This window comes from Plectropomus leopardus, chromosome 21 (assembly GCF_008729295.1).
Source record: "Plectropomus leopardus isolate mb chromosome 21, YSFRI_Pleo_2.0, whole genome shotgun sequence".
Taxonomy (NCBI): Eukaryota; Metazoa; Chordata; class Actinopteri; order Perciformes; family Serranidae; genus Plectropomus; species Plectropomus leopardus.
Genome location: NC_056483.1, coordinates 26,045,331 through 26,069,890, shown reverse-complemented (window position 1 = coordinate 26,069,890; position 24,560 = coordinate 26,045,331). Strand labels below are relative to the sequence as shown.

The 24,560-nt window shown below is 39.4% G+C and overlaps 1 protein-coding gene across 1 annotated transcript in view; it reads right to left on the bottom strand.

The window, feature by feature from the left end:
- Positions 1-7,082: 7,082 nt before the first annotated feature.
- Positions 7,083-24,560, bottom strand: part of LOC121960911 (metalloreductase STEAP2-like) — a 56,054-nt gene continuing 38,576 nt past the window's right edge. Inside the window, 5 exon segments of the mRNA XM_042510804.1 lie at positions 7,083-7,279; positions 7,282-7,384; positions 14,867-15,031; positions 16,541-17,068; positions 18,893-19,059. Of these exon segments, the coding sequence (XP_042366738.1) occupies positions 7,083-7,279; positions 7,282-7,384; positions 14,867-15,031; positions 16,541-17,068; positions 18,893-19,059 (1,160 nt within the window).

Sequence of the window (24,560 nt, the reverse complement as noted above, 5' to 3'; positions counted from 1 at the left end):
GTTTCTTTAGTGTGCTTATTCTTTTCTGGAGCACAACCTGTGACCTGTCACCCTGGCAAGTTTCCAAGGCACCCAAGGCAAGATTCTTGTGTTTTAATTGAACTGAATTACACATTGTGGATTTGAACTTTGATTACAAAAGGAAGTTTAGTTTAGAAGTTTAGATGTTTAGTTGAACTGAATTACACATTGTGGATTTGAACTTTGATTACAAGAGGATATAGCAGATTATATTACAATATATGAACATTGTTAATATATACATATATATAAAAAAAAGTTTCTACATTTTCTGTATAATAGATAAAATGCAGGTAGCATTTTTCCATAGAAAATAATTTCATAAAACATCTATGGTCACTGGTGAAATGAGATTCAGAATCCAGGTGATCTTTTTCTCACTAGGCCTATTTGAAGACATTTATTGAACATTCCCACTGAGGCCATAATTTAACTGGCTTTGCAAAAGTGATGTTTTCATCCTTTAAAATGTGCAAATGAAAGCCTTTAACTTAAACACACGCACCACCAACATGTCTCTGTGTTTGTGTGTCGGTAACCATTGCTATGGTAATTAATTTCCCACCTGCACCCCTATTCCACTAGAGTGCACTAGAATAAACAGAGGAAGTTCAAAATGCTCGGGCGTCACGTGACTCATGGAGGCTTCATATAGTTCCCGGAAGTGTCTGGTGGGCCATTTGAAAACATTATACGGAGACACAAAATTCATATTTTTGATAAATAGCAGTCAATAACCGCATTGATTTACAATATACACGGAGCACATTGTCTTTAGTTTCATTATTATATATTTTTTTTAAGTAAAATGTGCTTATTTTTGAAGATTAATGGTTAACAGCTAGGGTTAGATTAGACTGATTAATCTCACACTCGGGAGATTCACACATTTCAGCAGCTCTAGAGTCAGAGGTAATAGAAAAAAAGCAACTGAGTGCAAACAAAGGTTAAAATATGAAAATACAAAAAATAAAATAGATTGTAAAACACAAAATATATAAAATAGATATATATACATATATATAAATACATATATATAGTACTTTCATATATAAAATGTGTAATTACATAGTAAAAATATGAGTTATATGGATATGACATATATGGTTATGCTGACATATTTTAGACTTACCATGGTAAAGGAGCAGGTTGTTGTTTATTGCTTATATATGTGTGTGTATTTTATTTATATTTGTCTTTTTTTTCTGACTTACTTACGGCAATTAATTAATTAATTTAATTAATATCTAATAAACCACACCATTGGGAAGCCTTGTATATGGTTTAATAAAAATAAGGAACAGGGAAAGGCTTGCAGAAGACAGGGAGATGACACTCAGGATGAGGGTGCTGTCTTAGTGCAGGGAGTCTCCAGACTCCACTGAATCCCGTGTAGCTCTTTCACTGAAAGAGGGAGGGAGAAAAAGGACGGGCGAGCAGGTTAGAAACACATTTATAGCCTGGATGAAACCACTTTAGGAGATAAGGCATGTTTGTTCCCCAACTTCAGTTATGAAAACTTTTGGCTATCTTATGTTTGCGCTTCTAAGAGTGAATTACTCGCTTGTAAATTAGCTTTTTCTGTGCTAACCTCAGCATTTGTCTATAGTGTTTTTATATGAAAGGCCTACAAATATTGATCCTTTTTTTTAATCATTCATCAGACTTTGATCCTTTGTCAACCTGCCCGTCCCTGTGCCCAAGCTTTTTCCTTTGTTTTAAAGAGGTCTAGGCTACTTCATGGTTCTATGTCATCACTCTACTGTGAATATAAGAGAGTGATTTTAATACAAAGTGTAAACCACTGCATGTGAATGCATGAATTAGTCAGATCTGGACTCCAGAGGAGAGCCTTCATTAGGATGTGTAATATTGCCCTTTACTGGATTTATACGTTAATGAACTGCATTAAACTAGAGTCATCTGTGTTTTTATAATCTGCTTCGAAATAGTTCCTCCAGCACCCAGTGCTCCTATTTTAAGTTACCAATATACAATAACAAGATTACATATATAACACCATAATAAAAAATATAATATAATACAGTAGTGTAACAATTTCGGTATCCCCTTAAGCGTAGTATGTTTCATTTTTCTAAATGACTTACCCTGTGATCTCATTCAGGTCTTTCACCTTCCCTCCCTTTGCCATCGATTGAAAATCAGCCGAGCTGAAACATAATAAAGACCAATGGAGTCAACAGAATCACAAAGCTAAAAACAATTCACCCTTGAATTATGTTTCTGTTTACAGTAATGTTTTTACATTATTTATTAGTTTCAAATATGCACTTTTAATCCATATCAATACTTATGTACCATAAAATAGCACTCCACTATCAAGCACTATGTTATCTTTAACAAAGCTGACATGTAACTTACACTGAGCTGTAAAAATAAATCACACAAGGCTTTTTTTCCCCTTTAACTCCCCAGTCTTAGATGAAATTACTCAAGAGCAGGACATTTTAAATTAACAGGCTGTTAGCGGCTAACGAAATGTGTTCATTAGCTTAGTGAACATTAGCTTACTCTATTAGCATATCTGTTATTGACGCGACTCTCTCTTAAAGGGCTCTGCTATTTCCTCCTCTCCTACCTCCTCTGAGTGCTGCTCAGAGGAGGTAGTTGCATTTGTTGGATTTGATGCAAATATTCACTCTCAAACTCACCTAGTTGTCAAACTATGACATTTGACAGAGAGAGGAGGTTCTCCTGAATGCACACATATCATTTTTTTTCTGAAAAATGTCTGAAAAAATGCCCAAAACATCGTGTAAGAAACAGTTGCCCTCAGCCAATTTCCAGCAATTTCTCATTTCAGTTTGTATTGGAGTAAATAGGGGGTTTTTTTGGGGTCTCTCTTCCTTTGAGGCTCACTGAGTCAGCTATGTTGGGTTGTCTGCTTTCAAAAATACATTTCTGTGTTCCTTTGTTTTGATGTATACATTTTGTATAATGAGTGGTGATTGTGGGAGAAGAACAGTTTTTTCAGAAAAATTGGGAATATTTTTTAGCTACTCTACACTCTAGCGACACTGTGGCTTTTTTTTGGGATTTTCGGGAAAATCACTTGACCAATCTCTAAGATAAATGGTAAATGGACTGTACTTGTATAGTACTTTCCTATTCTTATTTTAACCACTCAAAGCACTTTCACAGGATATGTCAAATTCACACAATCACACACACATTCACACAGTGATGGTTGATGATGCAGCAACAGGAGCAATTTGGGGTTTAGTATCTTGCCCAAGGACACTTCAACATGTTGCCTGGGTCAGCCAGGGATTGAACCACTGACCTTCCGATTAAAAGACAACCTACTCTACCTCTGAGCCACAGCCGCTCCTTCTCTCTAAGAAAAGACATGGCACACCATTCCTGAATTTCCACACGTTTTGATGTATATTTTGTGTGGGACTACGAGTGGGGCCACGAGTCTTTACTAGTATACGTGTTAAGTGTGTAGTAATGTGTATGCACTCTGGGAGTGTGACATGACATGATGATGTGAATTGTAACAGGTTCCTTGCGCTGCTTCACAGTGCAGGCACCCTAATAACATATCGGCTAATACTGATACTAAGTATAATAAGACATAGAAATTAATGGAAGCACTTTATAATACAGCCCACAACTTACAGTGTAATTATGTGGTACTCACAAAGTCCTTTAGAGGAAAGATGTTTTAAGTTATCCCCCAAGTGTTTTTAAGCACTAGGTACCCACGGAATACTTTACAAAGGTACTTTAGAGGGAAAAATTTAAGAAGTAATAAGTACTGGGTACCTACAAGGTAGGTACAGGGTTATAAATCCAAATGGTTGACAAAAATGGAATCCTGCCAACTATGCATTTCTCTGTTGTTACGAGAATTATTATGAATTATACTTTTTGTATTATCTTCTCATCTTATTTGTCTTTGACATCATAGGACATATTATTTGAAATAACAACACACCAAGAATCTTTTCTATTGTCTTTATTGAACATAATAATCATACAGGCATTCAGCTGGTGGACATGGAATAGACCCTTCATTCATTCACCTCTGCAGCAACACATATGAGACAGGCTGAAGTAGAAAACAAACTTACCTTTCTTCAGCTCAACAGATAGCTTATGTTGTCATCCGAGGATGGCAAAGTAACATAATACAGTAATCTAATAATGACACAGACAAATATGAAGGTGAATCAAACATAGCTATGCTATATGCAAAGCTAGTAAGATTTTTTTCCAAAATTTTAAATGCAATGTAATGAAAAATTTAACTCATTATATTAAAGTCTCAATGTAATACTAAAGTAAACAAGACCATCAGATCGGCTATTTCTGAATAAATAATATTGTTAGTCTTAAAATCAATACAAGTATCCACTGTTCTCCTACAGTGGTGCGGGCTGGGTTATAGAGTATCACACTGTTTTTTATAACCCTGTAACTTATATAAAATCTACTCTGTACTTACACAATACTTATAGGGGTGCACGCTGGATTATGGAGTATCCTCTGCACCCCTTTCTTACCATATTCTTACACAGTGCTTACCTTGTACTACAAAGTACTTACCTGAACTTACATAGTACGTACAGGGGTGCAGGCTGGATTATGAAGTATCCACTGTACCCTTTTCTTACCCGATTCTCACACATTTGCTTTGTATTGACTTACTTACCCTGGAGAATCTTATATCTCAAGAATCTTGGTGTGTTCTGTAACCCGCCTAGGGGTCACGAGAGTATCTCAATATATTAGGACCAGCATGTAGATTCGTAAGAGGGGTTGAAAGAGAATGACAGACATGATAAACAACTGGAGTCACAGAGTGGATTTTACTTAAAAGTATATTAAAATGTAGGCATAAAACTAAAATCAAAGGGTCCCTTTCTAACCAAGAAAAAAAAAATAAAAAATGAAATTCTCTCTTAAACAAGTATTCTAGTATCAATAAAAGAGTGGATACCATATAAATGTATTCAGTACATCAGTAACTGTTTTAACAGTGCTTCACAAACTGAACACATAATATAAATGCCATAATCCCATTAAATATTAGTAATAATAATAATAATAATAATAATAATAATAATAATAATAATAATAATCCCATTAAAGTAGTTGTTTGACAAAACTAAATTCCAAGGAAAGAGTATTGTCTCTGAGTGCGGTAGAGTTCAGGATTCCTGTTTCCGTTCCTTTAGGTTTAAGCTAGCTCAGTTCAGCTAGCTTCAGTCAGAAAGGGTAGTGTCAAGTCAGTTTTAGTTTCTGCTGTCTCAGTTTTTAGTCAGACATCAAATGTGGGCTTCAACAGTCCTGCCATGGGTGGTTCCCTCCTCCAGCAAAAGATGATCTCCAGCTCCTCTAGATAAGGAATTGGTCAGGTTCAACAGTGGCTCGCCATCTCCTTCGTTCAAAAAGAGTCCAAAATTGAACGATGTTTCCAGGGTATCTCAAAACCTAGTGTCGTGGTTGGTGAGGGCAGCTCCTGATAAGAAGATATTCAAATGCCTACCCAAAACTGAAATTTCTTTTTGGAGATTCCTTACATGACCATCAGGGTCAGCTAATGGACCTTATTGCCTGTTGAACTTATGACTCTGGGCAGCAGAACAAAATTCCGACAGATTTTATTGCCCGACCAACAGTTTGAGTTAACTTAAGACTCATTTGGGGCAAAGAGCTGTCAGCTGGGCTCCTGCAAAGACTCAATGAGACATCAGGAGATCGCTACAGCATAGAAACTGAGAATTTATGCTTTTGTTGTGCAACCAAAACACGACACACCCGCACATCTCCAGACTGGGAGAGAGGACCACTAACTATAGGTTTTGTTGATAGACATTTGGTCATATTAAGTACTTTCTTACTTTGTTATATTTTGATGCTAGTACTTGTTTATCCTTACTCAAATAGGATCTTTAATAACCTTTAATTATATCAAAATGTTTTGACACCATAGTATTACACTTACTTATTTTTACATATATTTGTTATGTATGTTAAACGTGGTTAATACTCTTTTAATTAGTTAATGATCTGCCAAAGAGTTATTTGTTTGGTGTTTGGTATCGATCAGCAGAGGAGAGTGTCATGGTTTCAAATATTGAAGACTTGAAGGCCTGTAGTGAACTTTATCAACACTTAAGGAGGAAATTATATCTACACAGTTAAAACAGTAGAAGTGATAAAAGAGAGGAGAGTATTTTTCTCCGGTCGAGCCCCATACCCACATAGAAATATTGATATGCTGATGCTATATCTGATCAATATATAATATCTTCTATGTTGCTTACACAATTGCATAATCAGTTACTTTGTTGTGAGCTGTAAGAATAAAAACACTGCTTACAAGTTATTTTTATTTTGATGAAATTTTATCAACCTATCAACAGAAATACTGCACATGCTTACAGCCATTTAGTACTGCACTTCCATGAGACAGAGGAACTCTCAAGAGACATATTAAGAAGAAAGAGTAGAATGATCATAACTCTGTGCTGCAGAAGCCCAGATATCACAAACACTGGACCCTTCAAAAACAGTAATGCAGTTCAGTAGTGTCCTTTCATGAGACCATCCCTGCCTGGTTAACACCCGCTGTTGTCTCCACCATCCTTGACACTACTGTGAAATTATGATGGTTATTTTCCTGGTCTTGTAAAAGTTCATCCAGAGCAACAAAAGATGTCATACAACTGATTTCCCCTGCTCAGCAGAAGTTATAAAATTAATGGAATTCCCCTTCAAAGTCACAACAAACACTGTTGACATATAGGTAGGACACAGACAAGTGAAGACTATTCCATTTTACAGTTAAGGTGGACAAATTGTAACATATCAGTAATAAATATACAGGTCAGGAGTTATTGTAACGAGTAACAGCTGATTATTACACAAGAGGCCTCACATGTCAGCATAATTTTTTACTGTGACATTAGTATAAGAGTAACATGTACTTTCATTGAGAATCCCATGAATAGACAAATAGATAAAACAACTAACTATTGTATGGGTAAAAACCCACTAAAGGAACAGTCGGCTGTGTGCTGCAGTGATCACATGATGGTGATTCTCTCAGGTGAAACGTGTGCAGCTGAGCCCACTGGCTCCAGGCGCTGGCATCGGTAGTGACTGCTGTCCAGGCCCCGGCGGATTTGGCGGATTTGGTGGAGCTTGCGGGCCACACAGGGCAGCAGCATCAGCACCTTCCCCATTATAACACACACTGGCAGGGCCAGGGCCACCACAAAGCTGGGGGCAGGTAGAAACGGTAGGCTTCCTCCTCAAAGGCTCGCTTCCAGCCAAACAGCAAGCCGTGGAAGGTAGCAATAAGTAGAGCAATGTAGCCCAGAGTGGACTGCAGCAAAGACAGGAAGACTCATGATGGAATGTAAAGTAACAGCTTCTGTGGTCATACAGCAAACAGAGGAAAGCCAGCAAGCTGGGTCACAACCACAAAAACAGCTACACTGTATCTTCACTCTGTGAATGGGCACAGTCAGGCATGAGTGAATGCATACAAGTGACCATCGCCTGCCAAGGCGATATTTGTGCTGAATGTCTGCAGTGCCAGCTGTGACAGACCTGCACATTCTCATTCCGAAGTCATCAAATACCGTTGCTTTGACAGTGCTCTTGGTGTAAGATTCCGACACCAAAAGCCACCTTTGAAGAGGTGTGAATTTTTTAAAGTCACTTTTTAATTACATTTAGATCAATATTTGCAAGCTTTGTCAGATTTATTCTTTCATGAAAAAATATGTTCAAAATAAGAAAATAATTTTTTTTAAATTAAATCAAAATCTTAAATCTAATTGTTATATGCTAAATCTAAATCTTAAATCGTTGTGTCACGATTCTAATTATTTTACTTTTATGCAAATTCACACTGCCGCTTGGTGAAAGTACCAAAATAAGAGCTCAATGTATTGCTGTTCTTTGTACATGGCAACCGACAGATTTTGGTTTTGAAAGAGAAAATCAAAATCAGAAAACACATTTTTACACAGCGGTTCATCTCTGCCTCACTCCTGGCTTATATGAGAAACTTTTGCCATGATGAGAGTGGCCGCACCTCCACAAAGGAGACTGACTCGCTGTAGCAGCTGAATTCAGCCAGAGCTAACCTGTTAACCCAGCAAGGGCTGTCACAGCAGGCGGCAGCGCTCGGCCTAACCTGGGGAGATGAGGTCTGCACTGGCTTTATTCAAACTGCTACCACTGCTGATTGAGGGAGAGTCGTCACGGCTTCCATCCGCCGCTCTCCCCACTGAGAAGCGTCACAGCATGGGCTGCAGTCCAGGAGACAGAGCACAGCAAAGCCTGGCTCACTGTGGGTCCTATGGAGGACAGAACCAGGCGGAGAGGGCCAGGGGTTTGCGGGGTCTATGCCCAATGTGACTGTCCTCTAGTGTCCACACACACCTGTGTGGAGCTTGTTGTGTTTAGGATGTTTCCCCGTCAATATGTGTTACCCGTACCTAAACATGACCCAAACCCTCTAAGAAACTGTACTTTATTTATCAGAGGAGGGCAGTGGCTAGGGTGATTTTTCTTTTATCTCGACACTCAATAAAGCTCTAAATGTTTTTCCTAATTAATCACCCTCCTCCATCATAAATAACATTTATTGATTATTGGTGTTTAACATTTAACATTTATATATAACATATTTAGATTTAACATTTAACATTTAGATTTAATTTGAAACATTTTTATTTCACAGTGACATTATCTTGAACATATTTTTTTCACAATAGAATAAATCTGACAAAGTTTGCATATATTTCTCTAAATGTGGTTAAAAAATTACTTTGAAAAATTCATACCTCTTTGTAATTATGTTTTAGAGTTAAATGTGGAGAAATGTTGCTGTTGCTTTCAGAGTGCTCAGCTTTACAATTAACACCCCATAGAAGCAAACCTAAAGTGTCTGTAGACGTGGATTTCCACTGCAAAGTGGCAAAGTGACGATTTGGGATGTGAATGTGTTGGACAGACAAAGAAAGCTAGGTAAATAGCTAATTTTAGCTGGCTTGCTAATAAATGCCATAAAATATGATGTTATTTGTACAATTTCCATTTTCCATTTTCCATGTCTATCTCCAGACTCACTGCCAGCTTAGCAGCATCTCTTCTGTGGGCAGATCGTTTTCTCCACATATTTTTGCTATTAGTTGAGGCTGCAACTTTGCCAGTCAAAATTCACCAAGACTGACAATGTAAATTTGCTCTGCCACTGATTTATTGCCTCAATGAATACAAGTGAATGGGAGGCAAATATTTACCGCTGTTAATTTTTTTCATGTCCATTTACTTTATTAAAGCAATTTCTGCTGTTTTTTCTTAGCCTTTACTGTTTAATTAAAACATCAGGTGCTTCTCAGCTCAAGGACAGGGATTTTGCTTTGAAAAAAGTAACTCCCACTTGTGTTTTGTCTAATGGATTTGAAATCCTGAACTACCTATTATCATGTGAACTGCTCACCTGATGTAGGTTGACTATCGTGTGCCTGTTTGCTTTGCCCTCTTTGATTTTGATGAAGACACAGAGCTGTTGAAACGATTGTCTATTTGCACGACAAAGGCTGTGAATTGATCGGTGTGCTCCAGTCCCATCCTTTACTGTTGAAATCACGGGCTTTAACATTTGGAGTTGCAGGGAGGGCTCCAGGGGGAGTAAAGTAAGACTCTGAGTGAGCTGAAAGGGCAGGTGGAAGTTTCTGTATTTGGCCCACTGATTTTCTGGTGCAACAAAATTAAGAATTCTGTGACCTATGTCATTGCTGAAGCCAGCTACTGATCTGGCCATAAGCCAGCGCTGGTGACTGGGAGAGGTCGGCACAGAGGAATGAGAGGCCGACTATTCATTTGAGCATGGTGGTGTGGTGTGGTGGCAAACCACTGGAGCGGCCACTGGAGCGGCCACTGGAGCGACTACTGGCTACTGGAGCCGCTGGTCTTTAGCAACCCAATGTCAACAGGAATCCATGGTGCACTCAGTGCACATGGTCAACTCTCAAATCTATACTGGAATAGCTATAATTGTTGTTTACAATGACAAAGTTCCCTGTCTTTCTTTTTTTTATTTGCTAAAATTCATATCTGTCATTCCTTTCTTGTTTTTTCAACACAGCATTTTAATTATTATATGCTAAAATCATACAGTATCATCTTCAGTTCTACATAGGCAGATTTTAAATATGCATAAAAAAACATTAGTTTCACTTTGTTTAAATTAAGCCTTTTTTCCATTTTGTGTGTGTGTGTGTGTGTGTGTGTGTGTGTGTGTGTGTGTGTGTGTGTGTGTGTGTGTGTGTGTGTGTGTGTGTGTGTGTGTGTGTGTGTGTGTGTGTTTACATGGACATGGATAGCTTGCATATGATCAGGTTTGCAGAGTATCCTGTTTATGTATTTGAGATTAAAACAGCATATTCTGTTCATTAGAAAACCAAATTATATCCTAAATATGATCATAACCAGGATAAGCCCCATACACAGATTATTCATGTACATGTAACCACACTGAAGGCCAGATCCACAAAGAACGGATTGCACTCACTAATAGCACCATGATATCCACAAAAGAATTTGGACTAATTATATGCTGGCGCTAACATGCCCACAAAGTTTGCTGACTGAGCACAATTTGTGCCTGTGACTGCAAATAGCAATGTGGCAAATTAGTGGCTTTGTGCCAAGATCACAGTAGACACAACAATGGCAGTGTCAGACAGAAAAAGACAAGCAACATTTTCAGACTGAGAACTCAAAGTCTGATGAGGTGCAGAGAGAAACTGCACATGGGAATCTATATCCCAGTGTTTCAGTGCAGTTGATGTATGCAAATTCTCTCCTCCAGAGTGCAAAAGAAGATTGCATAACCTGAAGCAGAGGAAAAAAAAAAGACAAATTTTTTTTTAAATGATCCGATGCCCATTTGGCGTCCACACAACCTAAATCTGGAGGACACCACCCCATCCCATGACACACCACCCGCCTCTGTGCCAACATACAGTTGACATCCCACCCTCCTCTGTCCCTGTAAACTACACTGACCAGCAAAAACAAGCAACAGCACAGGACAAAATATGCATTAGCATTGAAGGGAATTACATTTAAACAGCAACTTGCTGCAATAGCATGTAGTTCACATCAGCTGGTCAGTGCTCTGGCCAGCCTGAACCAAAACATCTTGGGCTTGAGAGCACAAATGCAGAGATGATGGAGGCCATGGGTAGGATTGCTGCTGCCACTGAGGCCAGAAATGTGTTGGTTATGAGGGGGGAGAGTCAGCCTGACCCACATGTCATGCAGGAGGGGCCTTTCACATGATAGCTATTAAGAGAAAGGAGATATAAATAAATATAAATATATTTTTTTTTGTTAGTGCCTGTTAATAATGACTTCATTTGTCTTTTTTTTCTCGTTTTCATACTCATGCATTTCCAAAACTGTTTTATGCTTTACGTATTCATTTATTGTGTGTAAATGGATAGACACCTGCTGATGAGCTGGTTGGCACTCTGCATGGCAGCCTCCAGTGTCTGCAAACAGTGTTTGAATATGTCAGTAGGTGAACATGAATTTGTAGTGTGAAGGTGCTGTAAGTGGTCAGAACACTGAAAAGGCTCTTTACAAATACAGAACATGACACAACTGTGTTTGCATCCTAACAAAATAAATGGGTTAGGTCAACATAAAGCCCACACTGACCTATCAATGAGGCCTGTGAATTGCTGCTTTCAGGGTGATAAGTTGAGTTGTATTGATTGCTCAGGTTTGTTTGGGTTTTACTGATGTATTCGCTGAAGCATCCTGCATTAAGACCTCCTGAGACACAGCTGCTGCGACTGTCTAAATGTAAAACTATTAATAGATTGTATTTAGACACAGCTGTCATGTTTATGTCAAGAAAGGTGGAATTGTTGCAGAGAGGAAAACACAGCATATTACAGAATCGTCAAGTCACTTTTATTTAGTGCCAAATAAAAATAAAAGTAAAATAAAAGAATATCACAAGGCACATATTATGTAGAGCAGGTTTAGATCATAGCCTAATCTTTAACATAGCCTGCAGTGACCTAACATATTTCAAACAAATAACGTTGTAAAACAGAAAACACAGCATATAGCTGAAAATAATGTTAACTGAAAACACAGCATATCTCTGGAAATAATGTAAGGCCTGACTGAAAAAACAACATGTTACTGGAAATAATGCTGAATTATATGCTGTCTGGCATGTCTGCCAATGTCTGCTCGCACATCAGACAGTGAATCAGGTAGCCCCTCTTCCTTATCCCCTGAGTCATTCTCATCCTCGTGTTCCTCCATAGGGGCTGTCTTGAATCCTGAGCTCCATCACAACTATTTCATTTGAAAATCCGATATAAGCTCGATGGAGAAATTGTGCCTGTTTAGTACACGGGTCTCAGTGGTGTTAAACTGCATCCCTGTAACTGCCTGTGGCAATTAGATGGTATTTGCAGTGAGGCTCATTTGCATAGGGAGAGAGATTTTTTTAATATTCCCTAATTTACATACAAGCAAATGGGACAGGGGCACCCCAGATGCTGTCTGCTTGGCAGTGCAGTTTGTGTGCATTTCACCCTTTGCGAGTGCTTTGTGGATTGCACACTTCTCTCATTTGTAAGTGTTACATTAACTGGGTTACTTTTGGCAGTTACACATGGCTCCTCTAACACAACAAAAAGGAGACAGCAATATGAGGGGCCGTGTGGGACATTATTTACCTCTCACATTCACATACGAAACCAAAATCATTCATACACACAGGTGAAAACCACACACAAACACAAGTAAAAACCATGCACGCACACATCTGAAAACCATTCACACACACAACTAAAAACCATTCACACACACAACTGAAAACCATACACGCACACAACTGAAAAACATTCATACACACAATTGAAAACTATACACACACTCAACTGAAAACCATACACGCACACAAGTGAAATCCACATGCGCGCACAACTGAAAACCACACACACACACACACACACACAACTGAAAACCACACGTGCACACAACTGAAAACCACACACACACACAACTGAAAACCACACACAAACACAACTGAAAACCTCACACACACGCACAATGGTGAAATGCTCCCATAAAAACAGCGAAAAATTTCAGTTAAAATGGAACACATTTCAGTAGAAACGGAACACATTTCAGGAGAAACCGGAAGGTATAGTTAAACCAGAAGTGTAAATGGGGGGAAACTGTAGGGATGTCTTCCCAACAACCTACAAATAATCTTGCTGAGGCAGCAACTTTTCTCAACACAATTTTGGCCTCGCTGAGAGGCCATTTTAATTTGTTCACTTTGATTCTGAATATTTTCAGAACTACTTGAGATTTTCTTTTTGTGCTAAGGTTACATGGTTTTATGTGCACAGGCAAACTCATGTTAAAATGCCAAATTTCACAGCATATAAACATATTTACAGCCTGTAACAAAAAACAAAAAAAACTTTTGTTCTCTATAACTCATTCCAACTTTCATGACAATTGTACAGAGGTGAATATTTTTTAAGTCAGCTGTTCACATTTTATTAAGGTTTGAGGGTATGGATATTTGAGTGACTGGCTAATGCACAGTTAAAGTTGGGCCACTTTGAGTGAAAGGCTGTCTGCAGATAGTGTCCTCGACTCCTCAGCAGCTCCACCCTCTTGTCCAAATGTGGTCACTTCAGGCTCCAAAAAAACAAGTTGGTGACAGCAGTGATGAGGAAGTTTAAGTGTCAAAATGGGAGCCCATAACAAACAATGAGTGATGTCATGGTAGCTACACCCATTATTTTGACAGTCTATGGGATAATATCTATGTTTTTATTAAATAGATGTTAGGATTTGCTGGCATTTGACTGCAATGTGATTGAAAATTAGAGACTAAAACTGAACTAGTCTATTAGAATTGATTTCTGCTGTAAATGTGGGAATTTTATCATGAGGAGTCTATGGGCTTTGACCTTATTCTGGAGCCAGCCTTAAGTGGACATTTACCGAACTGCTGCTTAAAGCACTTTGACACTGGCTTCATTTTTAAGCTTCAGAAGTTGACACGTCTGCAGAACTGAATGGAATATTGTAATGATTTTAGCATATAATCATTAAATATTAGGTACTGAAAGAATAATAAAGTAATGACAGATGAATTTCAACAAATGAAACTAAGAAAAAAAAAAACAATTATAGCCATTCTAGGGTATATTTTAGAATTTATGAGGTGCACTGAGTATACCATGGAGTCCCTGTTGTCATTAGATTGCTAATGACCAGCCGCTCAAGTAGGTTGCCAGGTCAGACATACGAGTTACCTCCTTGGTTGAATGAATAGTCGACCTCTTATTCCCCAGTGCCTCTCAGTCACCAGCACTGGCTTATGGCCAGATCAGTAGCTGGCTTAAGCAAGGCCTCTGGTGACTTCTCAGTTGTCTTAATTTTGTCGCTTATACTGCACTTTATGATTTGACATGTTACAGGCAGCAGTGGCTGTGACACACAGCTCATGGCAGCAGTTAAGGTACTTTAAAACCCCTAGTGCCCAATTGCTGCAACTTGTATCATTTTGGACTCCTTACTTTGAGTTAAAACTCATTTAAATTTGAAAATACAGACATGATAGACATATTCCTAGATTTAATGTGACTTACACTTTCTAAGAATATAACTATCTCAAGTGTCAACCACAGAAATCAGCATTTGAAATCACAGAGAAAAGACTCTCCTTAAAACCCCAGAATGAAGTTTTCTGCATGATCAAAGGAATCCAGATTGAAAGCCCTGTTTTATCTCATACCTGTATGAAGCTGAACTCCCTCCAGTTGAGTGTGCTGTGGACAGAGGGAATTGAGGTGATGGCCAGAAGCGACAGGAGCCCAAGACTCATGATCCCAAAGGAAACGTACATCTCCACCCTCCACACCTCCTCCTCATTCCACGCATTCTCCACATTAGCATGGACCTGGCAACACAGATGATGATAATGCCAAAGATGGAATTCATCACAGTCATCATGTTTCACTTGTTTTATGCATGGCCTGATTAACCTTCAAAAGGGGCCAGGGATAAAGCTAAGATGCTTAGCCCCCATACTGAACACTTTTTACAGGAATACTACCTGGCCCATGCTGTGTGTTCACTTGATTAAACACAATTATTCTGGAATATGCGACATGTAAGTGCAAACAATGAAATCCTAAAGTTCTAAAGCTGGACTTTCAATACCCTAGTACTCAGTAATGCAACTAGAACCACCTTAAAGCTATTATGATGTCAGTGTTGTGGATATGGTAGTTCAGTGGTGGATATACCTACACAAATGCTCAGTTAGTTTCCACAAATGTTTACATAGACCCTCATGAACATGAACAAAATTTGTCAGTGCAGAGATTTATGACAGTGTGTACTGTCCATGCCTACTAGTGTGCTGATTGCATGAGTGAAATATGTCTATGTATGCAGACATCTTAAATATATATAAGTCGTATGTACAGTTTATTATTGGAGTATTTCAGGCATTTTAGTGTGTATTTGCTTTTACTTAATGGGGTGGACTTCCTTTCCATGCATATGTAGAGTTCAGAAGAATTGTATAGTTCAACTCTATTATTAGTGGTTCAAGCCTGAAGGACTCTTGCAGGCGTCATCAACTAGATCTGTCCAAAGGCCAGAATTTTTCAAAGCAGAATTCAGGCACTTCTGCATCACCTGTGCTGATCTAGAGATCTCGAGAGCATTAACAAAACCAATAATGCATCGACAACAGAACATGGATCCTCTCTAAAAAAAAGCAGAAATATCATAACTATAAAAATGCATTTCCTGAGGAGGATGCATGAATGCTAAAAGCAGAAATGAATTTGAAACCATGGCTGAAAAAGGTAAAACACACAAAAAAGAAGATATTTGGAAACACCTAAAAATCTAGCAGAAGTGGAATCTGAACTGCACTCCTAAAGAAGGTAAGAGCTGAAGTAGACCACCAGAAAAGCTGAAAGCTGAACTGTAAGTACTTGTAGTAGTACTACTAATAGTGGTAGTAGCGGCACTACTGTTAGTAGCAGTGGTAATTTTACTGATGATTTGCAAATTTGTCTTAGCTATGAACCTGTAAGTCTGTTTTTTATTTTACGTATGATGCAGTGCTTTATGCATGTGTCCTTGTTAAATAAACAGTAGCAGCAGTAACAGTAGTAGTATCAGTAGTTGCTTAAGTGTATACATATATATATTTTTTTTTAAATAAAATTATTCACAAAAATGATTGTATCTATTCTTGTTTATATAATTACATTTATTCTACTCTATCGTTGACAATATTAAGAATATTATTATCAATAATGTGTTTTTACTATTTAAAGAGTAATAGTATAATAAATAAAAGTATAATAGGCCTCCTGTCTTTTTGCAAACTGGCCCTCAAGCAAAGCATGTTGAGTATGCGTGTGTTAGAGCCTTCCGTGCCTCTGACCTGCTGGTAGGCAGTGTTGAGCAGCAGGTACCTCTCGGACCTCCTCATGGGCAGACAGAGGCTGTAAAGTACGTGGACAGCAGCCAGGAAGAAGCTGAGGAGGCCCAGCTGTTTCCGGCTCTGCAGCCAGCCCTCCAGCCAGTGTGGGAAATGCCTATACTTGGTACCATAGTAAAGCTGGTGGGCGGCTGCCAGCTGGCCTGCCAGGTACACCAGGGCCAAGAGAGTAATGGCAACAGTGGGCAGTGTTCGATTCACCATCTCTATGGGGATCTTGTAGAAGTCACTCTGCTTGTATTTCACATACGGGTGGATAATATCTCGTATAAAAGAGTATGAAAAAAAGAAGATGGAGAGGGCCACGGCAGCAAGGACGGGGCCCTTCCAGCCAGGAAATAACCGTATGGGAATGTTCTCAATGTCCCTCGAAGAAGACAGGGTGCCCATATCCACCGGCAGGAAGTTAAGCTGGCGAGCTAGTTCCATAACCTGCTGTCGAGCCTCCACAGAGTCACTGCAGATGAACACCTACATAGAGCCAGGATTACAGAGGAGAGGACTGGTTAGACTCATAGTGAAGACAACCGGGAAGGATGGAACTGAGAGGGAAGCATACAGTATATGACATATTCCTTCATCCCAGAGCACCACTGTTGTCCCATTAAAAGTAACTCTTAATAATATAAAATATGAAAAAGCAACACTGCTGCACATGCTCCTTCAATACCATGAACACAATTTATTGGTCACCTAGTATACCTGAATTACCTTGAACACCTTTAATTGCCCTTTTTTCTTTTCTTTTGCACTCTCACCAATAGGGAGAGTTTTTGGACATGGGAAGGTTTTCTCTTTTTTCCCCTCTTTTATGTTGGATTTTTTTTTTTTATTATTTTGAACTGGATAACTGTATTGTATATTGCTGTGCCTGAAGTAAACTGCAAATTCATGCTGTGGTCCTGTGGATGTTTGATGGAAGCCGCCATCAGAAATCATGCATGTCTGTTAACTGCATTGCCATGTGCAAGCTTAGCTTAGCTCTGTGATAGCCATGTGGTACTCTCACTACCTGGGGCTCACGATTACAGAGCCTGGGTCTGTTGAACTGCACTACGCTAATCCTGTTGCCTCTCGGGAGCATTCCTGCTCCCTTGTTTCCTAGTTTCCCTGGATCCTGGCCGTAACTGTGCCTGATCGTGGTGATAGCTGTGCTGATGCTGCGACCCTGCCTTTGGTTGTGCTCGTGCTGTGGCTGTACTGATTCTGTGCCCCCCCGCTTGCCCTGATCGTGGTCTGGTCCTGGTTGCGCCGATGCTGTGATCTTGCCTTTGGACAACTCCCTTTCACATATGCATGAGACTGTTATCATCTCTCTCAACATCATCATAGAGAGCAATTACTAATTTCACACCTATCATTATTGTAATATGACATGCATCTGTTTCTATAAAGATCTGCAGTACTCTTTGTGACAAAAAATGTGAGTATGAACATTCATTCTTGACCTTTGGAATAGAAGTCTGAAAAAAATAATAATAACTTCACCTATGAGTTTGTTTTGGAGATTTAAACCACAACTTGTGGCATTTGTCTTGTAATGGAGTTTAATTGGAAATTATGTTACTGCACTGCCTATTTTTCTCCTTAAATATTTTTAGAAACATATTTTATTGTCCTGTGTTGCCGTAATAGTAAGAGTTTGTGAGCAGGAAGTGGTGGGCAGCATACTGTTTCTTGCAGAATGAAAACAGAGGCCAAAAAAGATGCATATTTTCTCACCTCAATGTCATGTTTTAGCTTACAATGTAACTGTAACACGAGATCTGCCACCATTGTGTCAAACAGACGAGGTCACATTACATCACCTACCAGCAGGATTGTTTATTGGTCTGATGCATTCTGGTAGTTGTAGGTTTTCTACCTCTTGAGCAAAAGTGTCCTTTTTCTCTGGTTTCTCTGGTCATGTTGCACCTATTTAAAAAAATATTTGTGTCTTTCTACTGAAGAGACAGTCCTCACATAATATATATTAGATTGGTGAAGTCACATGATAAGAGGTGGTCATATATTTGTAAAGATGGTAACCCCTGTTCTTTGGTGTTAGTTATTAATAGCCCTCCCAGTGACTCCCAGTCACTGATCTTTGACCTCTTCCATGTAGACTCTCTGAGAGGGGTTTTGGTTCAGTATTTGCAGACAGCCGATGTTGACCTTACCAATATAATATATATTATGTTTATATCAAGTGACTTTATGATAACTGACAACTGAACAACTCTATTTATTGATAAAGATTATGAAAAGCCATTGGATTTTCTTCTCTTTCAAAAAATAGAAGATGTTTTATTGCACCTGTGTGCTTGCATCTTTGGGGCAGCTCTGTTGCATGGCCCAAGCTGAGATGACGTTGAAGCCTTTGACCGCAATGGAGTCTGGCAGCAGTGAAGCCAGATACTCAGCATTAGACTCTGGATACTGGTTCACCCTCCTGTTGTTACTCACATCGACCAGGATCTTGCCTGCATACACACAAGACAAACACACATAAATCCCATAGTTAAAAACATTAAACACATGCTAAGCTTGGGCTACAGCTACAACTACAGCTGCACAATAAGCCTCTCTAGACTATTAGGGATTGTATCACTTAACAATGACAATTAATGCCATACTAGACAGTAAAACCTCTGTGGTGTTTTGTTGTCTCTAACTTTAAAATACCTTCATGAGTTGCAGAATTAATATGAATGTGATTGGTTTAAGGGGATAGTTTAGATTTTTTGAATTGGAGTTGTATGAAGAATATCTACAGTCAGTGTATTATTTTGTTGAACTTGTGGGCAGACAGGCCCCAGTTAGCACAGATATTCCCCTCTCTCTTTTTCAGCCCATGCACTCTCCCCCTGCTTCTTCCTCTGTATACCCCGATCTGTAAAGGTATCCTCTGGTCTCAACAGTGAATGACTTAGTTGTTGTTTTTGTACTTTCACTTTGATCATTAGGGCCCGAGCACCGAGCACGGTGCAAGGACCCTCTTAAAACTGAAGGAATTATTATTAGGGCCTGAGCACCAAACAGTGCGAGGACCCTCTTGAAACTGAAGAAATTCTTATTATTAGGGCCCGAGCACCGAATGGTGAAAGCACCCTCTTGAAATAATAATTATTATTATTAGGGCCCGAGCTCCAAGGGTGCAAGGACCTATTGTAACTGAAAGAATTCTTCTTTTTTTTTTTTAACAAATGAGACCCATTTTTGAGGGCCTTAACATACTTAAACTTGACCCCAGATGGTCAGATGTTAACAAAATTTCACACATTTGATGAGAGTCCAGGCTTGAAGACACCTGCGGTACAACCTTTAATCACAGTCATAGCGCCACCTAGTGGCAACAGGAAGTTACTTTTTTTACACTTTGATTTTTCCCCTGTAGGTGAAATGGGTAGGGTTTGGACCCAAATGCAGTACACCGGCGCTCAGAAACAGTTGGTAATAACTTTTATTTTTATCACAACAAACAAGGTACGAAGCAGATTGAATGAGTACTGAGTAAAGTTCGTTCTTCGGGTGGAAAGCCCACACACAGTCTCTGGGGCTCAGACGAGGAGAAGAGACGAAGCTTACTACAGCCGTTGTCGGCGAGGAGGAAGCTCCGTAGTCCGACAAGCCGGCAGTTCGTGCGGAGGTGCCGACGGGGAGAGAGCTGAGGGATGGTCGGAGGCAGGCGGGGGGTTCGTTGCCAGCTGAGCAGTCCGCGAAGGCAGCAGTACCGATGGGGAACAGACAGGAGGATTGTCGAGGCCAGGCAGAGAAATCGTTACCAGCAGAGCAGTCCGATTCCAGAAACGCCGAAGCAGAGCACGTGGTCGGGGACAGAAGGCAGGTAAGTTTACCGGGAGGCAGACGAGGAGAGCAGGTCGCGGACAGGCAGAGTCGGCTTCGGGAGATCAGGCAGAAGAATGCTGGAAAGTCTCACATGACGCTGTAGAACAATCTGGCAGTGAGTGAGAGTGCAGGAGAGGCTTATATGCAGGACTGATTGTAATGAGCTGCAGCTGTGAGGCAGGTGAGCAGAGCTGGCTGATGAGGTGGGCGTGGCTTGCAGGTAGAGTGGAGCAGAGGGAGGGTGAGTGGAAAAGTACTCAGCAGAGTGAATTCAGCCTGAATGCAACAAACACCTTCATGATGAACAGAAAAAAATTTTTGGCTTTTCATCAAATATTGTTGCCATGGTTACAATCGGACATCAAAAGTCCTTAAGATAACTGATATGATTTTTTTGCATTTATGTGCCAAAGTGGCTCTTGAGCACCCCCTAGAAAATTTCAACAAAGCAGCCTCCGCAATCCATTTAACCTAGAGCTATGAAACTTGGGAAACATGTGTATAAGCCCAAGACCTACCAAAAAGCCTCCTGGAGCCATGCCCTAAACCCAACAGAAAGTCCATCAATTTTAATTTTATTTAAATTTTTGGCCAATTTTTACAATTCCTGCTAGAGCCCGACTGATTTTTCAATATACCTATATTATCACCTGTTAAAGCCTTATACAGACAAAATGGAGCAAATCAGCCTCGGCTCATATTTTTTCCCATATGCACTGATAGGACAACTCTGTTCACAGACCATATAATACAGGAAATGATGCTGGGGCCCTTCTTTCGGCACTGCAAAATCAGCACATTTGAGCAAATACAGCCTTACAACAATCACACAGGCTGGTTGCTTTCCTGTTTCACACCTCTGGCAGCTCCAGCTTTGACTCTACCTCACACACACACACACACACACACACACACACACAGAGAGAGAGAAAGAGAGAGAGAGAGAGAGAGAGAGAGAGAGTCATGGAGCGACAAAGTCAGACTGTGCGCTTACTCCATTGTTAAACTACTATCAGCACTCAAGGATATGGTCACAGAGAGCGTTGCAGAACAGTGGACGGTGGTGGTCAGTGTTTTTACAGTTAGCAACATTAAAATACATACTGTTATGTTAAAAAACAATGGCCTCCTCTTTCTGCAAATATACAACATGATCTCAGGCTCCAGGGTACAGGAAAGGACTACCAACCAGCTAACTTTATAGTATTTAGCAATTTTGCAGACCCTCTTAGCGGCGTTATATTTAAGCAGCAACAAAAGACACATTTAGGGACTTATTTAGATTATCAGGAAATAGGAGAAATATACTGTCATTTTTCCCATTTTTCCCAAATTAGTTTTCAATTTTAATGGCCTCGTGCATGGCTGGGAGGAAATGTATCAGTTGCACCCCCTACTGATTTTCAACAAAGCAGCCCTCACAGCACGTTTTACCTCGAGCTGTGAAAAGTCTCTTGGGGCCATACCGTAAAACCAACAGGAAGTCAGCAATTTTGATTTGAAGTTGTAATTTTGGTGTATTTTTGGCCATTTTCAGGGCTCGTAATCTTGAGAACTTGTCCTAGCGCTTTCATCAGATAGACTTCCAATGTTATGGCTACCTTCATAAGACCTTTGACAGCAAAGGTTATTTAAATCATGACTTTTTATCACACAGTGTGATCTGTATGAGGCATCTAATTTGCATGTTCTGCCATGAACCAGGAAGTAAACAGGAAGTGGTATTTAACTCTGCTGTAAATGGTCCAATATGACCCAAACTTCACATGTTTGATAGGGGTCCTGCCCTGAACACATCTATATGACAGAGCACCACCTATTGGCACAAGAAAGGCAAAGTTTTACAGTAAGATGCCCAGCTCCTAGCAGGTTGACTCGATTGATCTCAAAATGGTCTCAAAAATCTTTAAGATGCTGATGATGCTTGAAAATGAATATTGAGAGTTTTTGTTGAAAGGCATTACCGAAGTCGGGTGGACAATTTCAATGTTTCAACATGACATCAAAAACTGTTATAACTTCGCCCCAGATGGTCAGATCTTTACAAAATTTCACAGATTTGATAAGAGTCCAGGCCTGAAGACATCTCCAGTGCAATTTTGAATCTTCCACCTATTGGTAGCAGGAAGTTACTTTTTTTTATCTTTGAGACCAAGATGACGTCAATTTTGTGTGTCCAAAGAAAGTAATTCACCATGTGAAATATCTCACTCAAGGTTCCCATGTCTCTGTGTACTTCCTGACTTTCACTGAAAAGGATGATTGCGTCACTCAGAATCCCGCCTGTAGCCTGGACTTGCATGGGAGCCCGTTCATTGCTGCTTGCAGCTTTAATTATTATTTTGCATTTTATTCAGGTTTTACAGTAAAGTTCAAAACATACTATGCCTACATTACTTTGCATACTTTGCCATGTAAATAAGTCTAAGTATTGTATATATTTGTATTATATTCTTATGTCTTACAGACAACATGATGAACAGTGACAAAGAAAAGATTTAGAAATTTCTAAATCTATCTTAATTCGTCACCCAACACAATCACACACTGGAGAAAACATAAAGAAGCAACTTTGTTCTAAAGAACTAACTAACTTTGAAGATCCTCACTCAGACTGCTGAAGATCTCCAGCTGAACTCTAGGATGTTTTTTTGTTTTTTTTTTTGTGGATTGTATCTCATCATGTATAATACATCATGTATAATAAGAATTACAGTGGCAAAAAATTCTTTCAATGGACTGTATTGCATAGTGATGGTATTAAAATTGAGAAACAATACAATACAGAGCAAATTCATTATAGTGTACACTTCGCTTCAGTGTTATCAAAGAGCTTCCGAGTATACTTGACCATGAAGGCTCAGACACACTAAACCGACATCTAAGACCCAGTGGCAACAAAGGCCGACTGTTACGTCACCTCAGGTCGCATGTGTCTTGGCAAAAAAGCTGCAAAGACTACAGCTGATGGCAAATGGCATGTGTGTTCTGCACGTGCATGAGAGGCAATACCTCTCCATACCAACAGGCGCAGTAGTCTGTATATGTCATTCAAAAAGGGAAACCTGAAGACTGACAGGATGAATTCAGGACAGTAGTCAGCCAATTAGCACAATAACAACACAACACGATGCTGAAATAACAATGGATATTTCCTTCCTATTTCCTTTGCACTAATGAACAATAACACAAACCATTAAGAACTGTTTATGCAACAGAGTTCAATGTAGGGCTGCAAAAACAAATCAATAAATCAATTAAAATTGATTATTTAATGTGTTGGCAATGAACAAAATTATCGATTTGTTGTCTTGCACGATTATTACATCAGTCGCTGTGTCGTGGGACTGTTTACGTCACATGCAGACGGGAGCCAAAATCCATGTATGTTTAGTTTTAAAGTAAGGAAATGATAAGGGTATGTTGTAAAAGCAGCTAACATTTCGTTTTTGAATTGTTTCATATTTGATTATTTAGTTATATTATTTATTTATACTTACAAAGTGATGGGAGAAAAAAAATGCTCATTTTAATATTATTTAAATTTTTTTATTTTAAATCCAATTAATCGATTAATCGGAAAAATAATCAACCTATTAATCAATTATCAATATATAATCATTAGTTGCAGCCCTAGTTCAATGCCTAAAAAAAATTACTTAATATAACAGATCTTTTTCAATCTCAAGCCCTCCTGACTGTCGTTTGTTTACTTTCCTCACTTCTGTTTCTCTTCTCATGCACAGAGCTGAGAGGGATTTGTCTCCCCAATGGGCTTCTCCAGCAATTCACTAAACTGGCCAAAAATCAGCCGACAGGGGCTGACTGCTAACTGGCCAAAAGAGGTTTTTATCAATGGCGTTGCTAGGGTCATTTATTCAGGGCTTCAGCCCCAAACCTAATTTGGTGTGAACCCCCCTGCACCCAGGGTTTTACACCACTCTTCTGCTCTCGGGCCACTCCCTGTGTGTCTGTGTGTGTGCTTAGCCATCGTGTGGGTGGCTTCACTGGGCTGTTGGTGTAGGAGTAAGGCCTGTGTGCGAGTGTGTGAGCAGCAGTGTGTGAGCAGCGCCAGTCCTCTTGGGGTTTTTTGTTTCAGTGCCCATGTTGACAAGTTAGAGCATTTGTATGCAAA